Source organism: Osmerus eperlanus, chromosome 8, assembly GCF_963692335.1.
Source record: "Osmerus eperlanus chromosome 8, fOsmEpe2.1, whole genome shotgun sequence".
Taxonomy (NCBI): domain Eukaryota; kingdom Metazoa; phylum Chordata; class Actinopteri; order Osmeriformes; family Osmeridae; genus Osmerus; species Osmerus eperlanus.
This window is the reverse complement of record NC_085025.1, coordinates 1,720,700-1,746,318: the sequence shown is the minus strand read 5'-3', so window position 1 is coordinate 1,746,318 and position 25,619 is coordinate 1,720,700. Positions and strand designations below refer to the sequence as shown.

At 44.4% G+C, this 25,619-nt stretch overlaps 3 protein-coding genes across 4 annotated transcripts in view; 1 reads left to right on the top strand and 2 right to left on the bottom strand.

Moving 5' to 3' along the window:
- Nucleotides 1-229: 229 nt before the first annotated feature.
- On the bottom strand, nucleotides 230-3,648 carry LOC134024478 (xaa-Arg dipeptidase-like). Its single transcript, XM_062466925.1, has 7 exons — nucleotides 3,140-3,648; nucleotides 2,836-2,984; nucleotides 2,403-2,545; nucleotides 2,118-2,272; nucleotides 1,843-1,978; nucleotides 959-1,066; nucleotides 230-683 (listed from the first exon to the last, which is right to left on the bottom strand). Exons 1-7 carry the CDS (start codon nucleotides 3,551-3,553, stop codon nucleotides 499-501), a joined length of 1,290 nt encoding a protein of 429 aa, XP_062322909.1. The 5' UTR covers nucleotides 3,554-3,648; the 3' UTR covers nucleotides 230-498.
- A 362-nt stretch (nucleotides 3,649-4,010) lies between these two features.
- pnrc1 (proline-rich nuclear receptor coactivator 1) lies at nucleotides 4,011-6,781 on the bottom strand. Its single transcript, XM_062466926.1, has 2 exons — nucleotides 6,021-6,781; nucleotides 4,011-5,502 (listed from the first exon to the last, which is right to left on the bottom strand). Exons 1-2 carry the CDS (start codon nucleotides 6,426-6,428, stop codon nucleotides 5,032-5,034), a joined length of 879 nt encoding a protein of 292 aa, XP_062322910.1. The 5' UTR covers nucleotides 6,429-6,781; the 3' UTR covers nucleotides 4,011-5,031.
- An 872-nt stretch (nucleotides 6,782-7,653) lies between these two features.
- rngtt (RNA guanylyltransferase and 5'-phosphatase) overlaps nucleotides 7,654-25,619 on the top strand; it is a 57,637-nt gene continuing 39,671 nt past the window's right edge. The window contains exons 1-10 of one of the 2 annotated variants that reach the window (XM_062467690.1): nucleotides 7,654-7,823; nucleotides 8,030-8,114; nucleotides 8,884-8,993; nucleotides 9,223-9,326; nucleotides 9,438-9,526; nucleotides 11,724-11,799; nucleotides 13,229-13,478; nucleotides 13,949-14,058; nucleotides 14,494-14,595; nucleotides 25,227-25,362. In XM_062467690.1, the coding sequence (XP_062323674.1) occupies nucleotides 8,051-8,114; nucleotides 8,884-8,993; nucleotides 9,223-9,326; nucleotides 9,438-9,526; nucleotides 11,724-11,799; nucleotides 13,229-13,478; nucleotides 13,949-14,058; nucleotides 14,494-14,595; nucleotides 25,227-25,362 (1,041 nt within the window). In that variant the 5' untranslated portion in view covers nucleotides 7,654-7,823; nucleotides 8,030-8,050. Of the gene's footprint in view, nucleotides 7,824-7,925; nucleotides 8,115-8,883; nucleotides 8,994-9,222; nucleotides 9,327-9,437; nucleotides 9,527-11,723; nucleotides 11,800-13,228; nucleotides 13,479-13,948; nucleotides 14,059-14,493; nucleotides 14,596-25,226; nucleotides 25,363-25,619 lie in introns of both variants that reach the window. The other variant, XM_062467689.1, reaches the window with a different exon arrangement.

Genomic DNA, 25,619 nt, shown 5'->3' with positions numbered 1-25,619 from the left:
AGGAGATGTGTGCTTGAGGGAGGTCATTTGTGTGCAGGTGTTTTGACCTTAGTGAATAGAACAGAATCAGATTACTCAAATTATACTATAGAAACCTTCCTTTGTAAGCCACTTATAGATTTATGCAATATAGACATGGCATCTGTTGAGGATTAAACGTAATTTCTACTAAAGCCTGGGATAGGGATATACGTATCTTCCAATGAAAAATATCAAGATATTCATAAAACTAGATTGGGATTACTTTATTTTTTGGCATACTATCAGAGTAAGGTTTTTTATTTGTTTAACGATGCAACCAAGATGTGTACATGTGTACTATGGTTTATAAAATTATAAATCCCTTAGTGTGGGATGAAAGTAGAATTGTTGTTGTTTTGTATACTGTACATTGTATTGTATATACGAAACAAAATGTTTTTGGCATTGCTTCACATCACACATTATGTGATTCACATAATTTGCGAGTGTGTGTCTATGTGTGTGTGTGTGGTGCGCTCAGTGCTGGCCAGCTGTTCCTTCACAGGGCAGGCTTTTCCTCATAATCTGCTCCTCCTTCAGCTTGTCCTCCATAAAGGTCTCCTTGACCCTGTGCAGCAGCTCTGGGCGCAGCAGGACATCCAGGGCTGTCATGGCCAGGGCCTTGGCTGCTCTCAGTGAGTAGAACTGGGCTTTCTCATCACCTGGAAGGATTCAGTCAGTCAATCAGTTGTAGTTATAAAGCGCATTTAAAAATAACAGCTGTTAGCCAAAATGCCAAAGAGCCAAAAGAGGACACAAGACACAATCACAGACAGTTCAAATTCAAGTTCAAACGCAATCACAGAGAGGACATCACAGAGAGAACATCTGGACGTGCGACTATAGACAATAATGTAACACGTAATTATTTCTAATACTTAGACTTTTGAAGCTAAATACTTTGTCTTCCTATCTTGGTACTATGTCTTGGTCTTACCAGAAGCAATGGTATATTCCTCTGTGTGATTCAGAGCGTCAGTACCGATGTAGAAGTAGGGGTGGATTCCAGGAATTATAAAAGACACGTTGCCAAAGTCTGTGGATCCTGACAGTTTCAAACACAATAAAGCGTCTTATCACATCATGATGTTGTATCACAACACTTGCACAATCAGCACATTTTTGAAAATACTCCAAGTCTTAAATCTTCTCTAACTGACCACAAGAGGGTCATGTTACAAGAACAACAAAGATGGTTTGTGTTGGTGTTCAGTTCATGCACTTTCTGAATTACAGACTGCATCTGCAAAACTGTGCAATGTTGTATTTGATATTGTTGTTGTGGTGTCTAAAACACACTGTACCTTAGCATTAACCACTGTAAAACTGTTAGAATTGTGCACTTCTAATCCTTGATTATCTGCTGCACTTACTATATGCTCTATTTGTAAGTTGCTTTGCATGAAAGCATCTGCCAGATGAATAACTGTGAATGTTTAGGAGATAGCTCAGTTGGAAGTGGCTTCAGGTTATACCTGCCTTTGTTTCAAGCATGCAGAATACAGAGATACTGAACAGCAGACAGAGAATGAGTACAATCTTTTTGACTACAATAGGCCTCTTTTCAAAGGGTATTTGTGTTGCTGCAACATATGCAGACAGTAAAACAGGAAGTAAACAACAAGTCACAGTAAAGTTTCTGTGCTGAGAGCTGAGTTTGCAAACCAGTGCCCAAAGGTCAAGATAAATAGGATGTAGCTAACATAAAGCCATAAACACATATCATTTGATTTAAGCTAAGGACAGCTGAGGACATCAGATATCTGTGTAGCAGGCTTTACATTCCAACATTACTTTCAAAGTTACTTTCACATTTCTCACCAGAAGAGTTTTTGAGAACCTCCTCATCTGTGGTAAATTCCATCCCCAAGGCCTTTCCGTTAGTTTCATACAGGTCTTCCAGAGTGGTATTTCTCAGGATATTGTCAAAAGCATTTCTCGCAAACTCAACTTCAACCTGAAGAAGGCATATTCTTCTGAGTTCATCAGCTTGTCTCACTTCTGAACAACAGCGATAATTGTTGACAGTAAACAATCTTGACATTACCTAAACCGTATATCTCTTATCCAAACAGGGGATTTGATATTTTACTTACTTCGCAGCCAGTCGCCATGGCAGCAGACCTAAAGCACATCTCAGCTTTGGCCTTGATGGTGGGTAGATCTTTACGCGATGGAGTACGCAGATAGTACTCCAGCTCTGTGTAGTCAGGAATTATGTTGGGTTTCACCCCTCCATTTTTTATAACTCCTGCGCAGTCAGGGTTTAGATTGTTGTTAGGTTTGAGATCCTGGCACAGCTCTTTCACAAAACAACAGCCCATACAACTATACATCACGTACCAAGATGCACATCAGTGACTAACTGACCAGGGCCTCACCATGGACTCTCCAGTCAGGCTTCAGTTGTTGTCTGAGCACAGAGATGTTGTTGTAGGCCAGCACAGCAGCGTCCAGAGCATTGACCCCTGCCCAGGGGTGACTGGCTGCGTGGCTCGCCTTGCCGTGGTACTTCACCACCACACTGAACAAGATATCAGAAACCAGATCAGGGCCTTGGGTGTCACATTGTGTCTGTCTATTCTGGGAGCAGGGCAGGGGCATGCCAGACTACTGGCCTGGTAAGCCTGATATAGCTACACTTCAATGCAGCACAAGGCCTATAGAAACAGCCATAGAACTCTGGTGCATTTTACATTTGTTTTTTGTAGTGTGCCGAAAACTGCTATTACGGATATTGATTTGCATGGCTTTGGAAATCATGTACAGGCTTGTAATAGTCTTGTTTGTGGGATATGATCCTGTAATATGTACTCATGTTCAGCAACATCTGGTAGATACGGGGCATCCTCTTGAGAAGGGTGCGCCATAAACACAACATCCAACCCATCAAACGCTCCCTGCTTCATCATATCGGCTTTACCCCCTACATCCTCCTCAGCCGGGGTACCCAGCACGGTCACCTGAGAGCAGAACAAGAATCCATATCAATTCCATATCAACGATATAAAAGACCGTGCATTTTTGGCATCCTATCGCTATCAAAATATGCAGTTCATGAAACGCAAAACCGATTCTAAAGCAGTTCCACGAGGCAAAATGACATGGACGACCTTACCTGGACGTGCGCGGGGAAATCGGACGTTCCTTCAATCACTGCCTTTAAACCAATGGCAGAAGCGGCTCCTACTTCGGCGATCAGATTGTGGCCACACGCATGTCCTATCCCAGGCAGTGCGTCGTATTCGCACAAAAACCCTACGTTTATCAGATGTCCTTCCTTACGACCACCGGGTCCCCACGTGGCACGAAATGCCGTCTCAAGTTTAAAATGTTTCTCCACTTCCCATCCATTTTCCTCTGAGAAAAAGGCTACCAATCTGTCGTGAGCCTTTCTCTCTTCATATGCCAGTTCTGGGCAACTCCATATATCATTACTTAAACTATAAAGCTTGTCTTTTGCATCGTCAATACATCGGCCAACTTGCTGTTTCAGCTTTAAGAGCGAGTCTGGGGAAACGGACTGAGCCATTGTCTTAAGTTACATACAGACTTCTGTCTCTCAGCACTAACTTTCTTCAGAGATAATACTTTACACATTACGTGATAGTGTCCTCCCCACAAGAGAGTGCTGAAACTTTGACCACAAAAACTTTTCCTTGCAAGTAAACATGCTGTATGATACATTTTGGTCGGCAGAGGGCGGCACTGCCGCTTCCCTAACCGGATTGGTCCACGCTAGAGATGTGGTCTCGACACTTGATTCTACACTCGCGGCGGCCTTTAAGATTGAGCACCTCAGGACATGTTTACGCCACTGTCTTGGGTAAATGTCCGCTTAGTCTTCTGAATGGTAACACTGAACCTACAGAAACGGAGCCATCAAGTAAACATGTTGGACTAATAAGCACACAAACCATTTATTGGGGGTTGCCAATAGTTTAATGTAAATTTTAATTTGGATATGAAATGCATCATAAAAAAATATCTTTCAAATTGCAACGTGGGAGTGCATTTCTTTTAACATATCACAATTTGGTCACTGGTCAATTTTTTTTTTTTGCTTTCAACAAAATGTATCATGAGTTTTTGGTACAGTAATACAATTTCTCAATTTGTGTGACATCACTGAGTCAGAAAAAAACAAGATCTAGAAGCTGCCTTGCTCCAAAACATCTGGGGTAAAGTGTGTTACATAATAATATAAAGATCATTCACAGAACTTGAATCATCTTCAAACATACTTTTGGTAAACATTTTCAGTGCTTCAAATGAAACGCAACACTGAAACCAACAGGAAAAGAGGTATGTGAAACAAAGTTACAAAGTCTTTTGAAAATATCTAAAAATAGAAATAATGTCAGTGCTAGAAATTGAAAAGAAAACACACTCAGTGTCAATGCTGAATGTCTGTTTCCCACGGCAAACGTCCTTGTTAGAGAGTAAATCCTTGATTTTTGATACTTTCACATTGTCACTCCCTTCTTGGACATTCCAGAGATTTCCCTGAAGATTGTGGGTCGTCTCTGCAGTGCATTCAGGCAATAGCAGCCACGATGGGCTGAGATTCACAGAACCCCTAACATTCTCAACTCTTCGCTTGCTACTAACAGGACGCATGTTGGTTTTCAGTTTTGTGCAAATAGGTAAGAAAATCTCTTACACTGAATGTGCCCCAACGGGTATGGCAGCCCATTCACAGAACTGTACAAAAATGCACCAGTTCAAGGGGAACATCTGATTGCAGGCTTCAGTAACAAAACTATACTTTCAGTTAAAATAACATGAAACATATACAATTATATTACATGTTTACAATATGTACATTTACACATGTTCATTTAAAAACCCAATTAACACAAGGCCACTTTTGCTGAAATTGTATTACAGAACAAAACTCAATACATTCTGTTGAAGGAAGTCACACTTCCAGTGCTGGATTACCTCAAAGCCGAATTTTAGCGCTGAGGAGAGGGGCTGTTTTCTAGAAACTAAACAATGTGATCACTGCTAATCCTGAACTTTCAGCAGAGACTTCAAATGAACAGTCATTTGCTCTCGGCTGGGGTCTGGATGATGGGCCCTGTTCTTCCCGACCCAGTGACTGGGTGGTTTCGGCAGCACACTTGGAGAGGGGGGCTCGCTGAATTTAGCTCCAGCATAAATCTTCTCACCGTCTCTAAGCTCCTCCTCGGACGCTGGCACCGCTGAGATGGCGCTGACAACCGTGGCGTTGTCGGGTGAGTTGAAGGGCTTTACATCGCTGAGGTGGTGCTGGAAGGGGGAAATGGGTTTCTTCTGGTTGACGTTGTCTGGCTTCTTAGTGGACTGAGTACCGCCAGGCGCATGGCTGTATTTGGCCCGGTGACTCCGAGCGTTCAGATTTTGAACAGGCTGATCATGTTTACTTAAGCTGTGAACGGACTGGCCTCCGGACTGAAGGGTACATCGCTCAACTTTTCCGCCTTTTGACTTCAACAGCTGGGAAGCAGAGAAAACGTCAGATAACGTCCTGATTAATAAATGCTAAATAATATGAACAAACTTTTATTTAAGAGAAACTAAAGTAATAAATGTCTTACTCGAATTGTAAAAAATGTTTTTTTTTGCCAGGTCCTCATATAGCTAGGTCACTGCCTCATAAACAAGCGTCTAAAACGCACGTCCGCCAGTTACGAATTTCGATATGAGAAAACAAAACGGGATTGCACAAATCCAGTATCGGTAGGTCGAATATTAGGCCCAGTATATTACGTGATCACATCCTTGAGGTGTGGAACAACCTACGTCACTTTCTACATTTCAAGTTGCCAATAATGCCTGACATATTTCACCCTGAACCTAGTTTCGTTTCATCCCAGCCGTTATTCTAACACAGTATACTCGCCCTGTAGTACACTATTAAACATTCGACAAATTTGAAATGCTAAATCAAACGTGACATTAACGGTTAAAAAGTACCATGGTCATAGCATTTACGAACACATTTAGCCACATACCTCCTTTGTTCCCTGTTTGTGATGAAGAGTCAACACTGTTGACTGAGTGCGACCATTAGCGAGCTCAATGTTGGACTGCGCTTGGGACTTTGACGAAACTGCGACATTGTTGTTGTTGATGTCTGCGAGGCGCGTGGGGTTGTTCCTCAGCAAGACTTGGTGTTTCTGGTTAGGCTGCTGGCAGTGGTGGTGGGGACGCTGCAACCCCGACGACGCCGAACGCACTTTCTTCCCCCCTTTCTTTAACAAGGTTTGCCTTGTTTTGCTTAGGTTAGCACCAGCATTGTGAGAGGTCAAGGCTTGTGGCTTGTTATTTTCGACGTTATCGAGGTTCAACTCAATGTAATGACCTAGTGACTCGCCCAGCATGATTTCCAAATCCCGTGGAGGCGGCGATGGAGGATACATCGACTTGTAAAAATTTAAGATAACTTCAAGCTAACTAGCTAATAGTTAGCACTTAGCTAGCTAACAATTACACACCACGAAACTCCCGTTAACAAGATAGCGACATACCATCCAATGTTGTTGGCAAACTTTGAGTCGAAGTGTGTACCGAACATAGATAGATCTGAGATCTGATGTTGTCGGTTAATTAAATATGCCGATAGCGGAGTATGTACGACCGTTTACTGCACGGTCCTCGAAGTCCCGAGATGGCGCAGCTCGCTTGCTGTCCGTGAAACGATGGAAATGGCGCAGCATAGGAACTTCCTGGTTGTAAAAGAAGAAGAAACACGCCCACTCGCTTCTTTACAAAGAATAGCAATATCAACGCTAATCAACAATTCTTATCAACGATAAAGAATTTAATGCGTGTATCAATTTGTCCTGATAGTTAAATTAACCAAATACAAGTACAAGAAAATACCATTTCCTCCCAGGTTCTCACGTTTCAAATTACGTCATGAACATTATGTCATTGGTCGCATGTAATCTAATCCCTTTTTTCAAAAACGGTAGGCTATATTAGATATTCTAAACGTTGTCGTGCATCTCATGCATGTCTGCTATCAAATCACAACTATTGATGTTGGAATTAGTGAAGAAAAAAATACTTCAGTTCTTCGATCGTTACATATTTACACCCTCCAATTTTCACCGGATATTGAATATGCTATACATTTTATATTTTATGTGTTTATTGTCCCTGCTATATTAACAGAGAGAGAGACATGATATGGTGAAACTGTTGCTGAACTCTTAATTTGCTCAACTGTCAGCCGCCTGCTGGTTGGATCTGCTGCATCAAATCTGCTAGGCAACAGCTGAATCTCTTGTGTTGCTAGGAGAAAATCTCATCACATGTACAGACTGCTTAACATATGATTGGTCACTCAATAACTGGTCACCCCCCCCCCCACACACACACACACACACACACACGTATACAAATAAGCACACTACTCTTTATTGCTTCCCGTCTATTCAATATTTAGTAATTTGTCTAATAATTATGTAATATGATTCGTAAGGTTTCATGATGTTGTATTTATCTTGTGTTAATTACTTCAATCAACATTACAAACTAACCAGAGAAGGTTTGATTTGAATACATTATTAACATTTTCTATAATTATCTCACAGGAAAATAATAAACGAAAGGATGAAAAATATAGACATTTTGGAATTGTACTACCATCTAATGGCCATTTAACGTAACTGCAACAATTGACTTGGCGCAATGCACACTGGTCTGTTTTGGAAGCAATGTGGAGAATTTAGTTGTAGTTCACAATCATGAGAAGTGCACCAGATGCTTGAGACAGACAAAACATTATTCTTCTGGGACATTTACCTATTGTAAGTAATCTTTTATTATTCGGACCATTATCTCACTTTGTAGGTGAGGCGGTTTAGGTGTAGATAGGCCCTTAATCTCTTTATTTACTCCTAATTGTGAAGGCCTGTCAGCCCGCGGTGAAGGGTGATATCAGGGGCTGGAGAAGAAAGCAGTACACACCGATGCTCAGCTAGCCGATCTAACCTCGGCTTGTGATAATTTACAGTAGCCTCATTTGCTGGACATAATGTCACACACTGGACCTCCACCTCGATGGCGGAATTGTCCTAGAAGAGGACAACCGGTTGCAGGTAAGGCAGTATTATTAGCAGTGAGCTAGCTATGTAGCTAGCTGCTCGCACAGGGTGCTAGGTAGCCTAGCTTGTGTCGCATTGCATGTTGTACGTGCGTTCGTATACAATTGACCGCGCTCAACGTAAGGACGGTGACGGTGGAGTAAATCTGGTTAACTGAAATCAGATCAGTCCCAGAGTAGTTGCCAACATAATATAACCTTTCTTTGGTGCTTGAAATATAACCATTGAACTTGTACAACTTAACGTTAGTAATAATGTTTATGATGACATCATACTTTTTTTTGTGGCTATCCAGTTGCCTTGACTTTATTCAGTTGATTAGGTGAAAACGGGACAGCCAGCTACTTAAAATGATAAAAACCAGCTGCAAACGTATGCATTTTGCCGGGTGTCTCGGGCTACCAAAACAAAAATACTTAATTGTCAGCTAGCCACCGGCAATGTTTACTTGTTATTGTTTTGCCCTGTGAACTAGATAGCGGGCTACATAATATAGTGGCGAAAAACCCTATGAAACACTTGTGAGATCTAGTTTCTGATTGTCACCGAGTGAATGATGGGGACTAAACACAGGGTTGAGTCACGTGTCAAAACAAAATCAGTAGCTTTGACCAAGAAAGAGCAGTGTTCCAGCACTTTCCATCAACTGTACACCAGTAGCTGGCAAATAAGACAATAATTTAAATTATGTAATTTAATCAGCCAGTTTAATACCTTGTTATAATGTGATCCCCCCTGACCCAATTTCTCTAATACCCTTCAGCTAAGTTCTTGCCAATGAAAACAATGCTGGGCCCAAAATACGATGACAAAGTCCCAGAGGAGAACAGATTTAATCCAAGCATGTTATCCAACTATTTAAAAAGTCTCAAGGTAAGAAATGCTTTTTGTTGCTCTTTCTCCTTTTTTCCTGTTGTAGTAAAAATCATTATGAAAGTATTTTGAAGTTTAAAAATCTTAGTGTGATGGCAATGTTTTGAAAGGCTTTAATCGTTCTCTATCTGTGCTGTGCATACCACAAAATCCAGTCCCGATCCAAAAGCCCTAACATATCTGTTTTTGTCCTCAAAGAACAGGCCTACTCACTGTCGCTGTCTTTCAGGTAAAAATGGGGTTGTTAGTCGACTTAACAAACACTACACGTTTTTATGACCGGAACGAAATCGAAAAAGAGGGCATTAAATATGTGAAACTTCAGTGTAAAGGGTAAGACACTTTTGTTTTTAACACCATTAGTTCGATACCACAAATGCATGGTTGAATTAGTAGTGAGTGGCTGAGATATTTATCCTCCATCCTGTTGTTCTTGGTCCTTAGCCATGGAGAGTGTCCCTCAACAGAAACCACCGAGATGTTTATTAGACTTTGTGGGCATTTCATCGAGAAGAATCCTACAGAATTAATAGGTAAGGCACATATCCAGAGTATTTCATTTTTTGTTGGTCTGCTATTTGTCGATAAAGTTAGATATGGGTTCAACTCACACAGCCAGTGCAGGATATTTCATGACTGTATCAATTTGATGTTGGCATGCGACACTAGGGGAAGCTAGAAAATAACTTCTTCCATGTTTGTACTTGACAGAAAGTCCTATCTTTAACCCCTGGTAAATAGCCCTCAATGATGAGAAATGACAAGCTGAATTAGACTTGGATACACGGGTACAGATGTACTTGCATGGTTGCCTAATCTTGTATGCATCAATAAGGGGCTTTTCTTGACAGCCCTTCACTTTCACTCATCTAAATGATGGTGATGAAAATATCTTTTGTTTTCCTGTTCCATTTGGTTGATCTTGTTGCATGAGATATTGGGCACAATTTCTTAGCTAAAGTTGTATAATAATGTATTTTGTGGAGGTGCTCCATCCATAGATAGTTTTGTTGGTACTTACCATATTTTGTGACTGTCATAGTAACATTACTAATTCAATTATCAATACATATTTAATGAATTGTGGTGCACCACACCTGTGTCTAATGACAGTGGAAACACCTCGCCTACAAGAACCAACCTGTAGACCAGAGACTCATGTAGTTCATGTGTAGACCACCAGGGGGCTCTACTGTACCCTGTTTTCAGCCTGTCGCCACAACAAAGCCACCTACCTAATGGTGCCAACCTCCTAGTGCGGGGTAGTTGTTGGGATCTTTCTAGATGTAAGACTAAATACATTTTAAAGATGTCCCACAACCCTGCCACCTCCTGCTGATAACTGTTAGCTGGTCTTGAATTGGTCCAGACGTTGAAATGAGAAATCGGGGTGGTGATTGTCAACACCTGTTATCATCACCTCCATCTCTGTTAGTGTAGACATCATATTCCATTAGTTTTGGTGACGGGTAGCGTCTTGTCCTGCCTGTGGCTGATGACATTTACATTGTCATTTAGCAGACGCTCTTATCCAGAGCGACTTACAGTAAGTACAGGGACATTCTCCCCGAGGCAAGTAGGGTGACGTGCCTTGCCCAAGGACACAACGTCATTTTGCACGGCCGGGAATCGAACTGACAACCTTCAGATTACTAGCCCGATTCCCTAACCGCTCAGCCACCTGGCTGATGAGTACAGGGTGGCTGTGAGCCGTGCTGCCAGCCCTCTCTCAGGTGTGTCGTGGGGACATTCCTTCCACCTGCCGCTCACCTGGTTTGAAGGTCAGGGAGACTGGGAGGACTCGCTCTCATGGTTGTTGCGATAAGCTACAGTACCAGTCAAAAGTTTGGACACATTTTCCCATTGTGTCCAAACTTTTGACTGGTACTGTATATAGAGGTTTTGTAATCCTCCTTGTAGTATAGATCTACGGGTGGCTGTGTGATTTGTATTGCCAGACTCCCAGTGAATTTATTCTGTTTATTTATTTTTTAGAGAAGGGCTAAATCAACGATTGTTCAGATTACTTGATGGTTGAGCTGATGTGTTGATCCACCAACCTTTGCTTTCTTGATAATTCTCACCAAAGTTTGGTAATAAACCTTGTCACCAAAGGTCAGAACCAAACCTCTTCTACCGCACCTCCAGTGTTAGACTGGTTTTGTCGTGTGTTCCCCCAGACATGCTCCAACAGACAGTAGATGAACTGGTTTTAACCGTGAAGCACTAAGCTTCTTCACTAAGAACAGCACTGCCTGAGCTCTCACTAAGAACAGCACTGCCTGAGCTCTCACTAAGAACAGCACTGCCCGGGCTCTCACTAAGAACAGCACTGCCCGGGCTCTCACTAAGAACAGCACTGCCCGGGCTCTCACTAAGAACAGCACTGCCCGGGCTCTCACTAAGAACAGCACTGCCCGGGCTCTCACTAAGAACAGCACTGCCTCGGAGACAATTGAGTGCCTGTCTGCAAACCTATTTGCACAGGACACAGCTCCACCCCTCTTGACTCCACAGTATTGATCCTGCAGGAGAGAACACTTAATGAGATGCTATAGAGCTGACCGGGTTATTGGAGTTCTGCTGCCTCTTTTTATTTAATTGATCACAGACAGACACACACAGACACACACAGACACACACAGACACACACAGACACACACAGACACACACAGACACACACAGACACACACACAGTGAGACAGCTGTGCTCTCTTTGTTCTCCCCCAGGTGTCCATTGCACTCACGGCTTCAATCGGACAGGCTTTCTGGTCTGTGCCTACCTGGTGGAGAAGATGGACTGGAGGTAAGGCCCGGTCAACAGGTCCTCCTCAGCTCTGGGGCTGGCTTCTGCTTGAGGTGGGCTGTGCGTGTTTCACCCACTGTCAGAAAGTCCTAAAGGGATTCCTAACATTGATCACAGCGTAAATCCCTAAGCAGTTTTCATCATCACTCGTTGGTAGAAGATTGACCCCCCTCTTGTCTCCTGAGAAGCTGGGTGTGTGTAGCGGGGACAGCTGACTCGGGCCCCAGGCCTGGTTCTGTACACCGCACAGATGTTGTCAGTACCATTAAAGTCTCATTTGTTGGTGAAGACTGAAGGGCTGAATAATGAGGAGAGCAGGGCTAAATGAGCCTATATGCTTAGAACTGGGTTGGTTAGAAGTAGAAGCTCTCTGATCTCTCTGTGGCTAAATGATGAAGACCCCTCTGTCCTCTCTTTGTGAACTCCCCATCAGAATATCAAATCCAATTGCTTGTCCTTGACTATCGACATTGTAAACATGGAAACAGTTGTTGTCCCCCTCCCTTAGCAGCAGTAATCTGTTGAGATGCAGTCAGGTCATGCAGAGGGATGTGTTGAGATGCAGTCAGGTCATGCAGAGGGATGTGTTGAGATGCAGTCAGGTCATGCAGAGGGATGTGTTGAGATGCAGTCAGGTCATGCAGAGGGATGTGTTGAGATGCAGTCAGGTCATGCAGAGGGATGTGTTGAGATGCAGTCAGGTCATGCAGAGGGATGTGTTGAGATGCAGTCAGGTCATGCAGAGGGATGTGTTGAGATGCAGTCAGGTCATGCAGAGGGATGTGTTGAGATGCAGTCAGGTCATGCAGAGGGATGTGTTGAGATGCAGTCAGGTCATGCAGAGGGATGTGTTGAGATGCAGTCAGGTCATGCAGAGGGATGTGTTGAGATGCAGTCAGGTCATGCAGAGGGATGTGTTGAGATGCAGTCAGGTCATGCAGAGGGATGTGTTGAGATGCAGTCAGGTCATGCAGAGGGATGTGTTGAGATGCAGTCAGGTCATGCAGAGGGATGTGTTGAGATGCAGTCAGGTCATGCAGAGGGATGTGTTGAGATGCAGTCAGGTCATGCAGAGGGATGTGTTGAGATGCAGTCAGGTCATGCAGAGGGATGTGTTGAGATGCAGTCAGGTCATGCAGAGGGTATGTAGGGTGCTGAGGTCAGAGTTCCTGGTGTTGTTAGGAATGTCAATTTCGATATTTGTATTATTTTTTTTAAATCAGTAATAAAGTACCTCAGTAAGGATATTTACTAAAATGTAGTAATAGTAATAATAATAACAAGAATATAAATTAAGACATAAAAATATTGAAAAGGAAATAAGGGGGGAAATTAACATTTTGAGTACATCTCAATTGGTGACCTTCTTTGTTGGAATATATCTGTTCCAAGCCGTATTTCGTTTCTGCGTCTCCTCCCCATTGGTCAGCGTGGAGGCGGCGGTGGCTGCGTACTCCCAGGCCAGAGCCCCCGGGATCTACAAGGGGGACTACCTCAAGGAACTCTTCCGTCGCTATGGAGACGTGGAGGACGCGCCCGCCGCCCCGCCGCTGCCCGAGTGGTGCTTCGACGACGACGACGGCGATGTGGACGACGACGGGAACGTGATTGGCCAGGAGTCGGGCCCCAGCTCCTCCGGTTCGGCGCCGGGGAAACGGAAGAAAGAGAGGTTGAAAATGGTGAGAGGGGGAAGCTCTGGGACACGGACCGGGAAGCAGGAAGCAGGAAGCAGGAAGGAGGCTGCTCCATCGGTTCCGCTCCGTACGACATTAAGCCCTTGCAGTGTGCCATATGGGGTCTGCTCTGATGTCAGACAGCCTGTCCAAATAAGCATCTAATGTTTAGTCCTGGAGGATATAGAGCTGCCGTACTGAACAAAACGAAGCAAATGGGCTTAAATCCCCAGAGGAGCAAATGATTTTAATTATGATAATATATAAGCCCTCTTAACTGAAACGTAGTCATTCAGTCCAGTAATGCTTTCGTAAGGATAGCATCTTCTCTAAGGCTTGCAGTGTTATTTCCCCAAAGTAATATCTACGCTGTTAAAGTGTTTGAAGGAATATGTTTGAGTAGGAGTCTGTGAATGTTTCTTCTTTACAGTTAGCCAAGTTCCAACAAGTTGTGTGTGTGTGTGTTTCTATACCAGGGTGCTGTGTTCCTGGAAGGGGTTACAGTGAATGGTGTCAAACAGGTCACCTCACAGCCCAAACTGGGAGCGATTCAACACAAGTGTCAGGAGTTCAGCGAGTGGGAAAGGTAAGGAGCCGTTCCTGTACTCGCATCTCGTGTGTGTATATGTGACTCATTCATGAAGTGCTCCCTCAGAATTTATAAGCCAGTCCAGAATAGGAGTGGATATGAAATAGTAATTTCTCCAGTGAAATAAAATGTTCCGCCGGATCATTCTGCAGATGTTCGCGTCATTTTCACAACTTCCAAATGTCACGGGGAATGTAGTTTATATTACTTTTACATTTAGTTATTTAGCAGGTGCTCTTATCCAGAGCGACTTACAGTAAGTACAGGGACATGAATCGAACCGGCAACCTTCTGATTTAGTAGCCCGAATCTCTAACCGCTCAGCCATCTGACTCCCTGTAGTTGATTAAACTTGACCGATTACCTGTCCCTGATGCTTTAGAAGGTGATAGTCGATGGAAACAGTTGTAATGTTGTGTGTTGGTGTTGTAGGTCTGGGTTCCCAGGGGCCCAGCCAGTTTCTATGGACAGGCGGAATCTTCGCTTCCTGGAGCAGAAGCCGTACAAGGTCAGCTGGAAGGCAGACGGCACGCGGTGAGTTAACCTTCTCCACTTTATCCTCCATCATTCTTGGCTTTGTCACCTAAATAGTATTTTCTCCCCATACACTGGAAAAGTGGGTAGCATCATTTGCCATTGTCATTTTAGAATTTCAGAGGCTAAACAAACTTTCCTCTAAATACACACATTACTCCATTTAATTCAGTCGGATGCATATTAATAGTGTGTTAAAGCTACCAAACAATGGCCATTGATGGCAGGTCTGTATTACATTTACATTTAGCAGACGCTCTTATCCAGAGCAACTTACAGTAAGTACAGGGACATTCCCCCGAGGCAAGTAGGGTGAAGTGCCTTGCCCAAGGACACATCATTTTGCGTGGCCGGGAATTGAACCGGAAACCTTCTGATTAATAGACCGATTCCCTAACCGCTCAGCCATCTGACTCCCTGACTGTATTAGTTCCTGTCGTCGTTCCCTAGCTGTTTATCGTCAGAGTGTCTGTTTGTCAAGATGTGGAGAAAAGTGACTCCAAAGTCCCACGGACGGTTTTAATCGTCTTCGATTAGCTCAGTCAGCTGAATGACATCGGCACTATTGTGAGGAGATTAATGGTAGCAATCACAGGCTGGATGGAGCGTGGGTGCTGGAGGGGTAGCCAGGGGCTGTCTCCCATGCCTTCTTCAAGTGAAAGAACATTTCCAGCAGTGCAGACATTCTTCCCAATCACTTTTCTGTCTAAGGCTGTAGTGCGCTCTTTACCCTGGAGGGTTAGGTTGTGGGGAAGGAGTTTTAGTATTCTGGTGGTCTGCCATAAAAAAGCTCTCTCCTTTTTATATGGAAGAAGGCTGAATATTTCATGAGGGCAGTTACATGTTAGTGGTTACATTTCCTGTTAAAGGATAGCTAGGAGAGTGACTGCAGCACCTACACAAGTTGGAACTCATTTGTCTAACTGTAATCGGACTAATTCGAATTGACTTGACCCACTTATTCGTTCAGTAAAACTTTTGATACTGTTTATATGACGAGAGACTTGCTGGGTTTGTAAAGGCCTTCAAAATCTTGACTGTTCCTGGCGTGAGTTGTCAGGGTTTGAGATGTTTTTCTGTTCAGTTGAGCTCCAGTTCATATGAAGGATAACTGCTATTCTGGGAGTGAGCTCTCATTCCCGCTTTGAGGAAGCTGCCGCCAGAAGATAACATCAAACGATGAACAACGTCTGTACTCTACCAACCGCTTCATACTGTGTTCCCTCGCGTAAGACTGAGGAGTCAGGTGGCTGAGCGGTGAGGGAGTCTGGCTAGTAATCTGAAGGTTGCCAGTTCGATTCCCAGCCGTGCCAAATGACGTTGTGTCCTTGGGCAAGGCACTTCACCCTACTTGCTTCGGGGGGAATGTCCCTGTACTTACTGTAAGTCGCTCTGGATAAGAGCGTCTGCTAAATGACTAAATGTAAATACTAATGCCTCATCTGACCCAGTAGGCTATTGTATGAAGGCCTTAGCCATGGAGTCAACATTGGGGGGGGACAAAATCTTCTGGGGAGTCTGAGGGTCCCCCCCTGAAAACTGTTTACGTTTAGTTATGAATATGATTAAATTGTTTATGATAATTTCGGACAGCGTGTGTGGTTGCCTGTCATAGCGTAGCACATTTTATATTTGATTTATATTTTTATATCAATACATTGGGGGGGACATTTTGACCAGATTTTAATATTGGGGGGGATGCTAAACCATGCTTTGTCGATACATTTACCGACATTTCAATTTTCCTGTCGAAAATAAATCGTCTAGCAACAAGTGACAAATCATTTGCCGACTAGCGAGTGATAATTTTGGACTCTGAAGTCAAGTGCTTACCACATTGCTAGCTATATAGGTTACTTGATAAATTTTGATAACTGACGGGATATCTTGCTGGTGCTATTTAGCAATTATTGGTATAACGGGCACAAGACACCTTGAGTTGACCCCATGACAAATGCTGGTTGTGATTGAGCTGTGGTTGACAGTGGGTTGAGTCTGGAGGGCCAGTTTCCGGTCCTTTCATGTATGATTGAGAAGCCGGGAGCAGTGGCTGTAGTGAGAGGCAGGATTGAGAGGCCGGGAGCAGTGGCTGTAGTGAGAGGCAGGATTGAGAGGCCGGGAGCAGTGGCTGTAGTGAGAGAGAGGATTGAGAGGCCGGGAGCAGTGGCTGTAGTGAGAGGCAGGATTGAGAGGCCGGGAGCAGTGGCTGTAGTGAGAGGCAGGATTGAGAGGCCGGGAGCAGTGGCTGTAGTGAGAGGCAGGATTGAGAGGCCGGGAGCAGTGGCTGTAGTGAGAGGCAGGATTGAGAGGCCGGGAGCAGTGGCTGTAGTGAGAGGCAGGATTGAGAGGCCGGGAGCAGTGGCTGTAGTGAGAGGCAGGATTGAGAGGCCGGGAGCAGTGGCTGTAGTGAGAGGCAGGATTGAGAGGCCGGGAGCAGTGGCTGTAGTGAGAGGCAGGTTTTCTTCAGTAGACTCAGGTTTCCGTTGTCAATCTATCTCTGCTGGCCAGATTACGCCTGTTGGCTGATAAGACATATTATCTGGGAGATTCACAGTGCTGTTATTCCCATGGCTGGAAAGAGATATAATTGAATCAGGGATAAGGGTTGAAAGATAGTGGTGGTTCACTGTCAGTGGACTTTCTTTGATAACTCTTTTCTTTCGATATAGAGCCCTGTGTGGACTGCCTATTACTATAGCTCATTGCACCTTCCTTGGCGTCTCCTACTATCAAATTCTTCTCAGAGTTTTTTTGATGCTAGGACCTCCTACCGTGACGAACACACACAGACAAATTAATTAAAAAACCTTTTGGGTGTTGATTGATCCCCCTCAAGTTCAAGCGTTTTTTGTTTGATCACACAAAGTCTGCAGTCTGGGGCCTTGAGCACTCAGAAGCACCACATGGAACTTAGCTTTGTTGTCAGGAAAACGTTAAAACAAGAAAACCTTTCTATTTCTCGCTTATGTTTCATCTAAAGAAAAAATAGGTATGCAAGGTTGTCCACCAAGTTATTTTCAACCAATCAGATTTAAGCTGCAGGTTACAGCTCAGCATGCTGGTGTGATGGTGGATTTCCTTCTTTTAAAGACCTCGTCTTCAGAGACTGCCTGTTTTATTATTGAAGTATTATATTTTCTTTGTTGAAGCTTGCACCTCCACTGAGCGAATCATTCTCTGGGGTATTAAAAGCATCTGCAGACAGTACTTGCTTAGTGTGGGTGTATGGACTGGCAGCTTCTCAGACCCCCTGGTGACCCAATAGGGGCTCCTCATTAACAACGCGCCTGGCCAATATTAAATGCAGACCCCCGCTGCATTCGGCTTCCACACCAACCGACACCTGGTGACGTCAGCAGCTTCCTGCTGTCCTCCCTCGCCATCATCCTCCTTCTGTTCTCTTCCCGTCTCAACGCGCCTACTCTCTTGCTTTCTGACAGGGTTAGCAACAGTAGCCCCTTCAGTGTGCAGTGCCCCCTGTGCTTCTGTTAAGCTGACAGTAATGACTTACCAAGGGTTCGCACTGTTTTGTTTAGATGCTTTTCGGGCATCGTGTTAAAGCTGACAGTAATAACTTACTAGTTTTTTCTTTCTCTAACAAAGTTAAGCTATTTATCCGTTGTCTTTCTGTTTCTATTCAGTTTTAGGCAACGTTTGTGCCGAGCTAAACGCCTCACTAAACAGCAGAAAGGATGATGTGTTTGTCGGGGATGGATGTATACGTGATTAGCTGTATTTTTTGCCTGCGGTAGAGAGCAGGTAATGAGCAGTGGTCTGTCACGAGGTTGGGTGAGATTTTAATGTCACAGAATAAAAGGAAATCGTTCCCATTTTCTCTCCAATGGACATTGTTCCATTATGAGCCTAATATTACCTTCTTTTGTCTGATGAGTAGCAAAATGGTAAATGGACTGCATTTATATAGCGCTTTTCTACCTTAGCGGTACTCAAAGCGCTTTACAATGTTTTGCCTCTCATTCACCCATTCATACTCTCACTCACACATACCGACGGCAGCGAGCTACCATGCAAGGTGCCGGCCTGCCCATCGGGAGCAACTTGGGGTTCAGAGTCTTGCTCAAGGATACTTCGGCACATGGCCTGGGAGGAGTCGGGGATCGAACCGCCAACCTTGCGATTAACAGACAACCCTCTCTACCCCCTGAGCCACAGCCCCCCAAAACTAAGGTCAAGTTTTGAAAGTCCATTAACTAGTGGGACAGTGTGTTCCATTTCATTTATGCAGCATTCAACATTGTTTGTGTGAAGACGAGAGAACCTTAAAAATAGGTGAACATTAGAGAAAGTACATTGTGTTTTTGGGGAGCAAAATGTGCCTGGATCAGCTCTCCTGCCATCTGATGCAGCTAATGGACAAGTGTAGAGTAAAGTGAATTTACCATGAACAAAAGACTGATAATATTAAATATATAATATCCAACATATCTCTGTAAAACATATGTCCTGTTGATCAGTTGCCTAATGCATGAATAATATTTGACCTTTGAGAGATAAGTGTCCTTAGTAAAGACCAAGCCAGTTGGCACAGATCACGCCCAGGGTGGTTTTCTGAGCTGAATTGTGTTTAGCATAGCTGCATATGCTCCTTTTGATGGGCTTAGTTCTGCTTTTAATCACCACACTGTCTGCCTTAATTAATCCCAGGAACTGAGTCGCAATTATTGATAATCCTATCTTAATGTGTCCATTTTAATGTGAAAGAGAGAGAGGACAGGACAGGACAGGACTGGTGATCAGGGGGGACTGAGGACAGGACAGGAGTGACAGCTATAGGAGAGGGTGCTTGATTTGAGGTAACGACAGTCTTGCTCATGTCTCCCCAAGCTCTGTCCTGTCAAGAGCTGGACACACCCACCTCCTGGCCTCAGAGCAGAGGATGAGGAACAGGAGAGGGTGGTGGAAATAAACAACATTGAGATCAATAATGGTCCAGCAACTCCTGAAACGGCCTTATCTGAACCCAGCAGTGGAGCTGGATAAGCGTTTCTGCTCACGTCGCCACCTCCCCTCATCTCGCCCAAAAGATGCTGTCATTCTCTCAAAATTAGGAATCAATGATCTGTTCCTGTCAGATTATGCTTCATCGCCTGCCATTTGAAGGATCGTTGAATGAATCGAGAGCGCTGTCTGTTTATAGATCTGATAGTATCTGATCAATTATTATGCTTGTTGGGTTTATTTATTCTCTGATCTGTCAGATGCCCTTTTAAAAGTTATAACCCTCAGAACAGTCTTAAGTATAGAGAGCATTTAGAGCATTGACAATTGTGTCAAAGTAAGTAAACTCTGCAGTGAGATGGGTCCAGTGAAATGGGCTTGCTTACATTTACATTTAGTCATTTAGCAGATGCTCTTATCCAGAGCGACTTACAGTAAGTACAGGGACATTCCCCTGAGGCAAGTAGGGTAAAGTGCCTTGCCCAAGGACACAACGTCATTTGGCACGGCTGGGAATCGAACTGGCAACCTTCAGATTACTAGCCCGACTCCCTCACCGCTCAGCCATCTGACTCCCTGCTTATGTCTTGACACACAAGAATAACGTGTTTATATAAAGTGTGGGCCTAATTTTATCAAGAAAGCATTCACCCTTATATCCAAAATGGGTAATTCACTGGCTGCTGCTCGGTCGCTGTGAGACAAGGGGCGCCTGTGGCTCAGGGGGTAGAGAGGGTTGTCTGTTAATCGCAAGGTTGGCGGTTCGATCCCCGACTCCTCCTAGGTCATGTGCGGAAGTATCCTTGAGCAAGACTCTGAACCCCAAGTTTCTGGGTGAATGAGAGGCAAACATTGTAAAGCGCTTTGAGTGCCGCTAAGGTAGAAAAGCGCTATATAAATGCAGTCCATTTACCATGTACAAGCAGCCCGGCTAGTGGACTCTTGGTACTAATGATATGCAAAGCTGCTTGGTCTTCTGGTCGATCCCCCGGGAGGGGCTTCTGTCAGTCAGTCAGGCCTCTGGGCTGGGGCTTCTGTCAGTCAGGCCTCTGGGCTGGGGCTTGTGTCAGTCAGGCCTCTGGGCTGGGGCTTGTGTCAGTCAGGCCTCTGGGCTGGGCTGTTGGAACCTCCAGACACAACGTTCCGTCTGCGGCTCATTAGGATCTGAGTGCCCGGGATTGGGGCTTGTAGATGAGGGCAAATCAGTGCCTTACAGACGCCAGCCGGAGGACTGTGGTGGGGGGGGCGGGAGCTGGATAGATGAATAAATCAATAAAATGGGAGTTTGCGGAACCCAAAATGAATAAAAAGGGAGTTGTCTGATTGTACGCTCAGCAACGGTGTCCTTACCAGGCCAGTTAGACCACAGGGGGGCACTTTGGCCCGCAGCAAAACCACTTCTCAGAGGGTGACATGTCAGTGCTTTTCATCCAGATTGTAGCGACAGTTATCTTTTGATGTGTTTATCCTGCGTTCCTTTATGTTATGTTCTAGCTGTGTAGACAGTTTCTATTTACTATGTGGCTCTGTTGCCTCTGCAGGGCCATTCGAGACACTGAACCAATCTCAAACTAATGTGAATCCAAAATTTCCTATCTTCCAGTATGTCAGGTATATCTCTTTCACTCCCCACCCAATCCATCTCCTTCAATTGTCCTGCCTCCCCAGTAGCGCTCTCTCTCTCTCTCTCTCTCTCTCTCTCTCTCTCTCTCTCTCTCTCTCTCTCTCTCTCTCTCTCTCTCTCTCTCTCTCTCTCTCTCTCTCTCCCCCCCCCATTCTCTGTCTTTCTCTCCCCCCTCCCTGTTCTCTCTCTGTACTCCCCCTCCTCTCTGTGTTTGTCTGGATGGAGGTCTGGATGGAGGTCTGTTGTGGTCCTCTCTCCTCCAGCATCAGTGGGAGTGGGCACGGCTGCCCAGCGGTGTAGAGCCTCCTGCCCAGTATTGATCTCTGAGTTGAGGTGGGCGTTGAGAACTATTACAGCCACTTACCAGAGCCAGGATGACCTGGTGTTAACAACAGTCAGAATTGGATCATAAGTCTAGACCGCCCTTTTCCTTTCTGTTTTTTCCATGATGTCTTTCATTAGGAGAGGGGTTGTCCATGCTGGGAATTAGGAGGAAACTGTCTACTTTTCCAGAGCTAAGAAGGAACACTATGCTATATCCTGTTCTGCTGAGAAGATAAGTTTTGTAGATTTCTCACCACTTTGGATAATGGCAGATGAGCATAAATGTAATCAAACGAAAAGTGAATTCATCTGTTGAAAGGAAAGTGGTTAGGTTACAAAGTGCTGCACACAATGAGATGAGTATGAGAACAGACGGACTTGGGTAACAGGCTGACTGAACTTAATTGAAGTAATAGTTTACACACTCTCTCTCTCTCTCTGTGTGGGTGTGCATTGTAGCTTGAAAGAGGCATGCTTACAGTATGGGGCCAGATGCCACACAAATGGCTCTTCCTCAATCAAGCTCCGAGCCAGAAAGCCCTGGGGCAGCCAGATGTGCTCTCCTGCTCCCCAGACTAGTCACAGGAGGACAGAAACAACATATAGCTTCTGCTATCAGAAACTTGCAGATAAAGCACAACCGACCGACCAAGGGCAGTTTCTTGAACCGTGCGCTGAAAGCACACGTTGACATCTGAAGGGATCAGACGGGTGATGAGCCGTGAGGTTACTGCTTCCACCAGCCCTGTGATTTGATCTGGAAATTGCAGGCGTTTTGTTAACACTTGTCCGATCCACTCGCATCTCCTGCAGAAGCGTAGCGTATTGGACTTTAGGGGTTGGTTTTGGACAGGCCAAAAGATATGCTTATTCAATAAGGAATTTCTAACTTGGGAACCCACCCATAGCCGTATAGAGCATGTCTTTGTGTATCTGATTGGTTTGGGGATTTCTTCTTTCCGTCTGCCTGCCTCAGAAGCGGCCTCCCAGGTCCTGCTGATGTTGGCTCCTTGTATTTCACACCTGTCACACTACTGGAAGCTCTCCACAGCACTCCCAGACAGCTGTTATAGATGGCAAAATAAGTACCTCTAATCCATAGATGATTATTGCGTTTTTCCACCAGAATGACCTGACAGCTCTGGAAGGCAGGATCCTGGCAGAAGGAAAAGCTTTCACCCTGTCGCCTGCTTCCAAGTCCTTCCCACGAGAGCTTAAACCTACCTCTGGTTTTCTTTATTTATTAAAGGAATTTGCATCAAACCTTCAGGGTATAACTGCAGGCATGGCACTTTTTCAGGTTATCATGAACACCAAGACTGTTCTATTAGTGCTCTGTGATTGCACTAATATGATGGAGTGTAATGGGGCTAGCTAATTGGCTGCGTTTTTAGGCTGAGTTGATTAGGATGCTTAACCTTCAGGAGTAAAACAGGATGTTATGGCGCTGCTCATTAGAACATCCTTCCTTTCTCGCCGCTCGGTATTTTGCGAAAAGTGCTGCGATCGGTCTCCGAGAGGCAAATTATTTCGTTCATCAACTCTTGAGATGTAATTAAACGTTTTGGCTCGTTTTGGGGGTTTGGTAGCACTTTGAGTAAGGTCTCTTGATGAAAATGGTGTGTGTGTGTGTGTGTGCACACTTATGGATGTGAGAGCTCCAATTGTGAGGACATTCTTGTGTGTTTTGCTTTTGCGTGTCACTCATCTCGTTCTTTTGAACTTTTGTAGGTTTCTCATTCCTGTCACTTGAAATAGCACTTCTATAAACCACGAGTGTTTACTCTGTTCACTAAGTAAACCTCGGTGCGGTTGGTTTGACAGATTTGTTTGCTTTTGAGGATTTAAATATCCAATCACTGAGGTGGTTGATCTGCCATTACTGAACATGAGAAACATTTGGCTTTCTTTTTTAAAGACATCTTCGCGACATTGTGGCCCGACTTCACAAGATCTCTGGTGCAATCAGTCTACCATTGTCTCATGTCCCATTAGCTTCATCACCAGCAGGTCCCCATCCTCACCCTGGGTCCCAGGGAGCTTCCACCCTCTCTGATCGGGAACTCTCTGCCTCAGCCTTCACCTCATTACTGATTGGCTCCCCAGTTACCACTCCTAGCACTGTGAAAGTCTGTTGAAGAGTAGAGAACAACACCTGTGGCAGTCCTTCTAAAACTGAGAACTCCTCCTCTCGTATGCCTTCCTCTCCACTCTCTTCTCTTTCTCTCCTCCTCTCGTATGCATTTCTCTCTCTTCTCTTCCTCTCCCCTCCCATGCCTTCCTCTCTCTCTCCCGCCATCTCCTCACCTCATCCATTTACATTTATTCATTTAGCAGACGCTCTTATCCAGAGCGACTTACAGTAAGTACAGGGACATTCCCCCCCGAGGCAAGTAGGGTGAAGTGCCTTGCCCAAGGACACGTCATTTGACACGGCCGGGAATCGAACTGACAACCTTCTGATTACTAGCCCGATTCCCTCACCGCTCAGCCACCTGACTCCATGGTCACCCTTGATAATGAGCAGGAATATAAGGCTCATATTTACCTGGCAGCTATTTGAAAAATCATCTAGATTTACCTTTGTGCAATATCCTGTCTTTCATGCTTTTCTATTGCTGTTCTACATTCTAATCAAACTGAGGTCAAAGAATTCTATCTGTGAAGTTAGTCTGGCGTGGGTTGAACTAGTGACCATTTGCTGAATGGCCGTCTCTGGCCTTGATGTGTGACGTACATCCAAATGTGTCCATGCCTTTTGTTGTGCTCCACGACAGGATGTCGTTGCTTTGAATATGTAACTTTGTAAGTCAAAGCTCTCTTAAGACTGGAGAGAGAAACTAATTAGCATCAAGAAATAATGGACTGTCAGACTTTTCTAAAAGTTGACTTGAAGAAATTGGGAGTATTTTCTCAATTTAAACCTAAACTAGTATCTCAATTTAAAATGCCAAATAGCTAATTCAGGATTAGTAAGGCATGTGGCCTAATCAGAAGAACACCTCCACTGGCTGCTGAGGACAGCTCATGCTCTTTGAAGATAGGGACCTCGTCCCCAAAACCATTTAAATTGGAGACTGGCATATTTACTTTTCCATGAAGCACAGGACTTTTCTAGCATCACAAGATGGTCAGGCCAGTGACTTTATCTTGTGCTGTTAATATAGGAGAGGTGGGAGACTGTGTGTATGGGCTCTGAATTACAATGCAACTTTCTCTTAACTCGGGGATGAAAGAAAGTTTAATATTTTGAAGTTTGTGTTGTGTCCGAAGATGCAAGACTGTCTGACAGTGACTGAGGTTGGCTTTAATGCCTTAAGCACTCTGCTTTCTACCTTTCTAATCTAATCTAACAGCAAAACAAAAAAAACGAACAAAATAAAACGGGCAACTTTCGGAAATGTGAAAGTTCAGAAGAGATCAAAGTGATTTAGTTTCATTGACATCATACACAATGCCTGTTCAGTGTGACGTGTTCTGAGGCTGAACTGGGAGTCAGATGTCTGAGCGGTTAGGGAGTCGGGTTATTAATCAGAAGGTTGTTGGTTCTATTCCCGGCAGTTCCAAAAGGACGTTGTGTCCTTGGGCAAGGCACTTCACCCTACTTGCCTCGGGGGGAATGTCCCTGTACTTACTGTAAGTCGCTCTGGATAAGAGCGTCTGCTAAATGACTAAATGCAAACTGTAAATGAACTGTGATTTGTGTTTCTCTCTTCTTCCACAGATACATGATGCTGATCAATGGGAAGAATGAGGTGTACATGATTGACAGGGACAACCAGGTCTTCCAAATAGAAAACCTAGAATTCCCTTTCCGGAAAGATCTCCGTGTCCACTTAGCCAACACTTTACTGGATGGGGTGAGTTTATTCTTTACTCTCTCTTTCTTCACCCTTTTTTCTTCTTTGAAAAACCTCCTTTCATGTCATGTCATTTCCCTGGCCTTTCTGTCTCACTGCAAGTGTCACATCCTGTCCTCATTCTATTGGTGCTTTAAGTCCCCTTTCTGACCCCATACCCCTACCCACGCTGCACTGCTGCCTGACCCTGTCATGATTGACAGCGAGAAGCCTCTTTTGTGAGCCTCAACATCTTCCCTGCTCCACAACAGTACGCC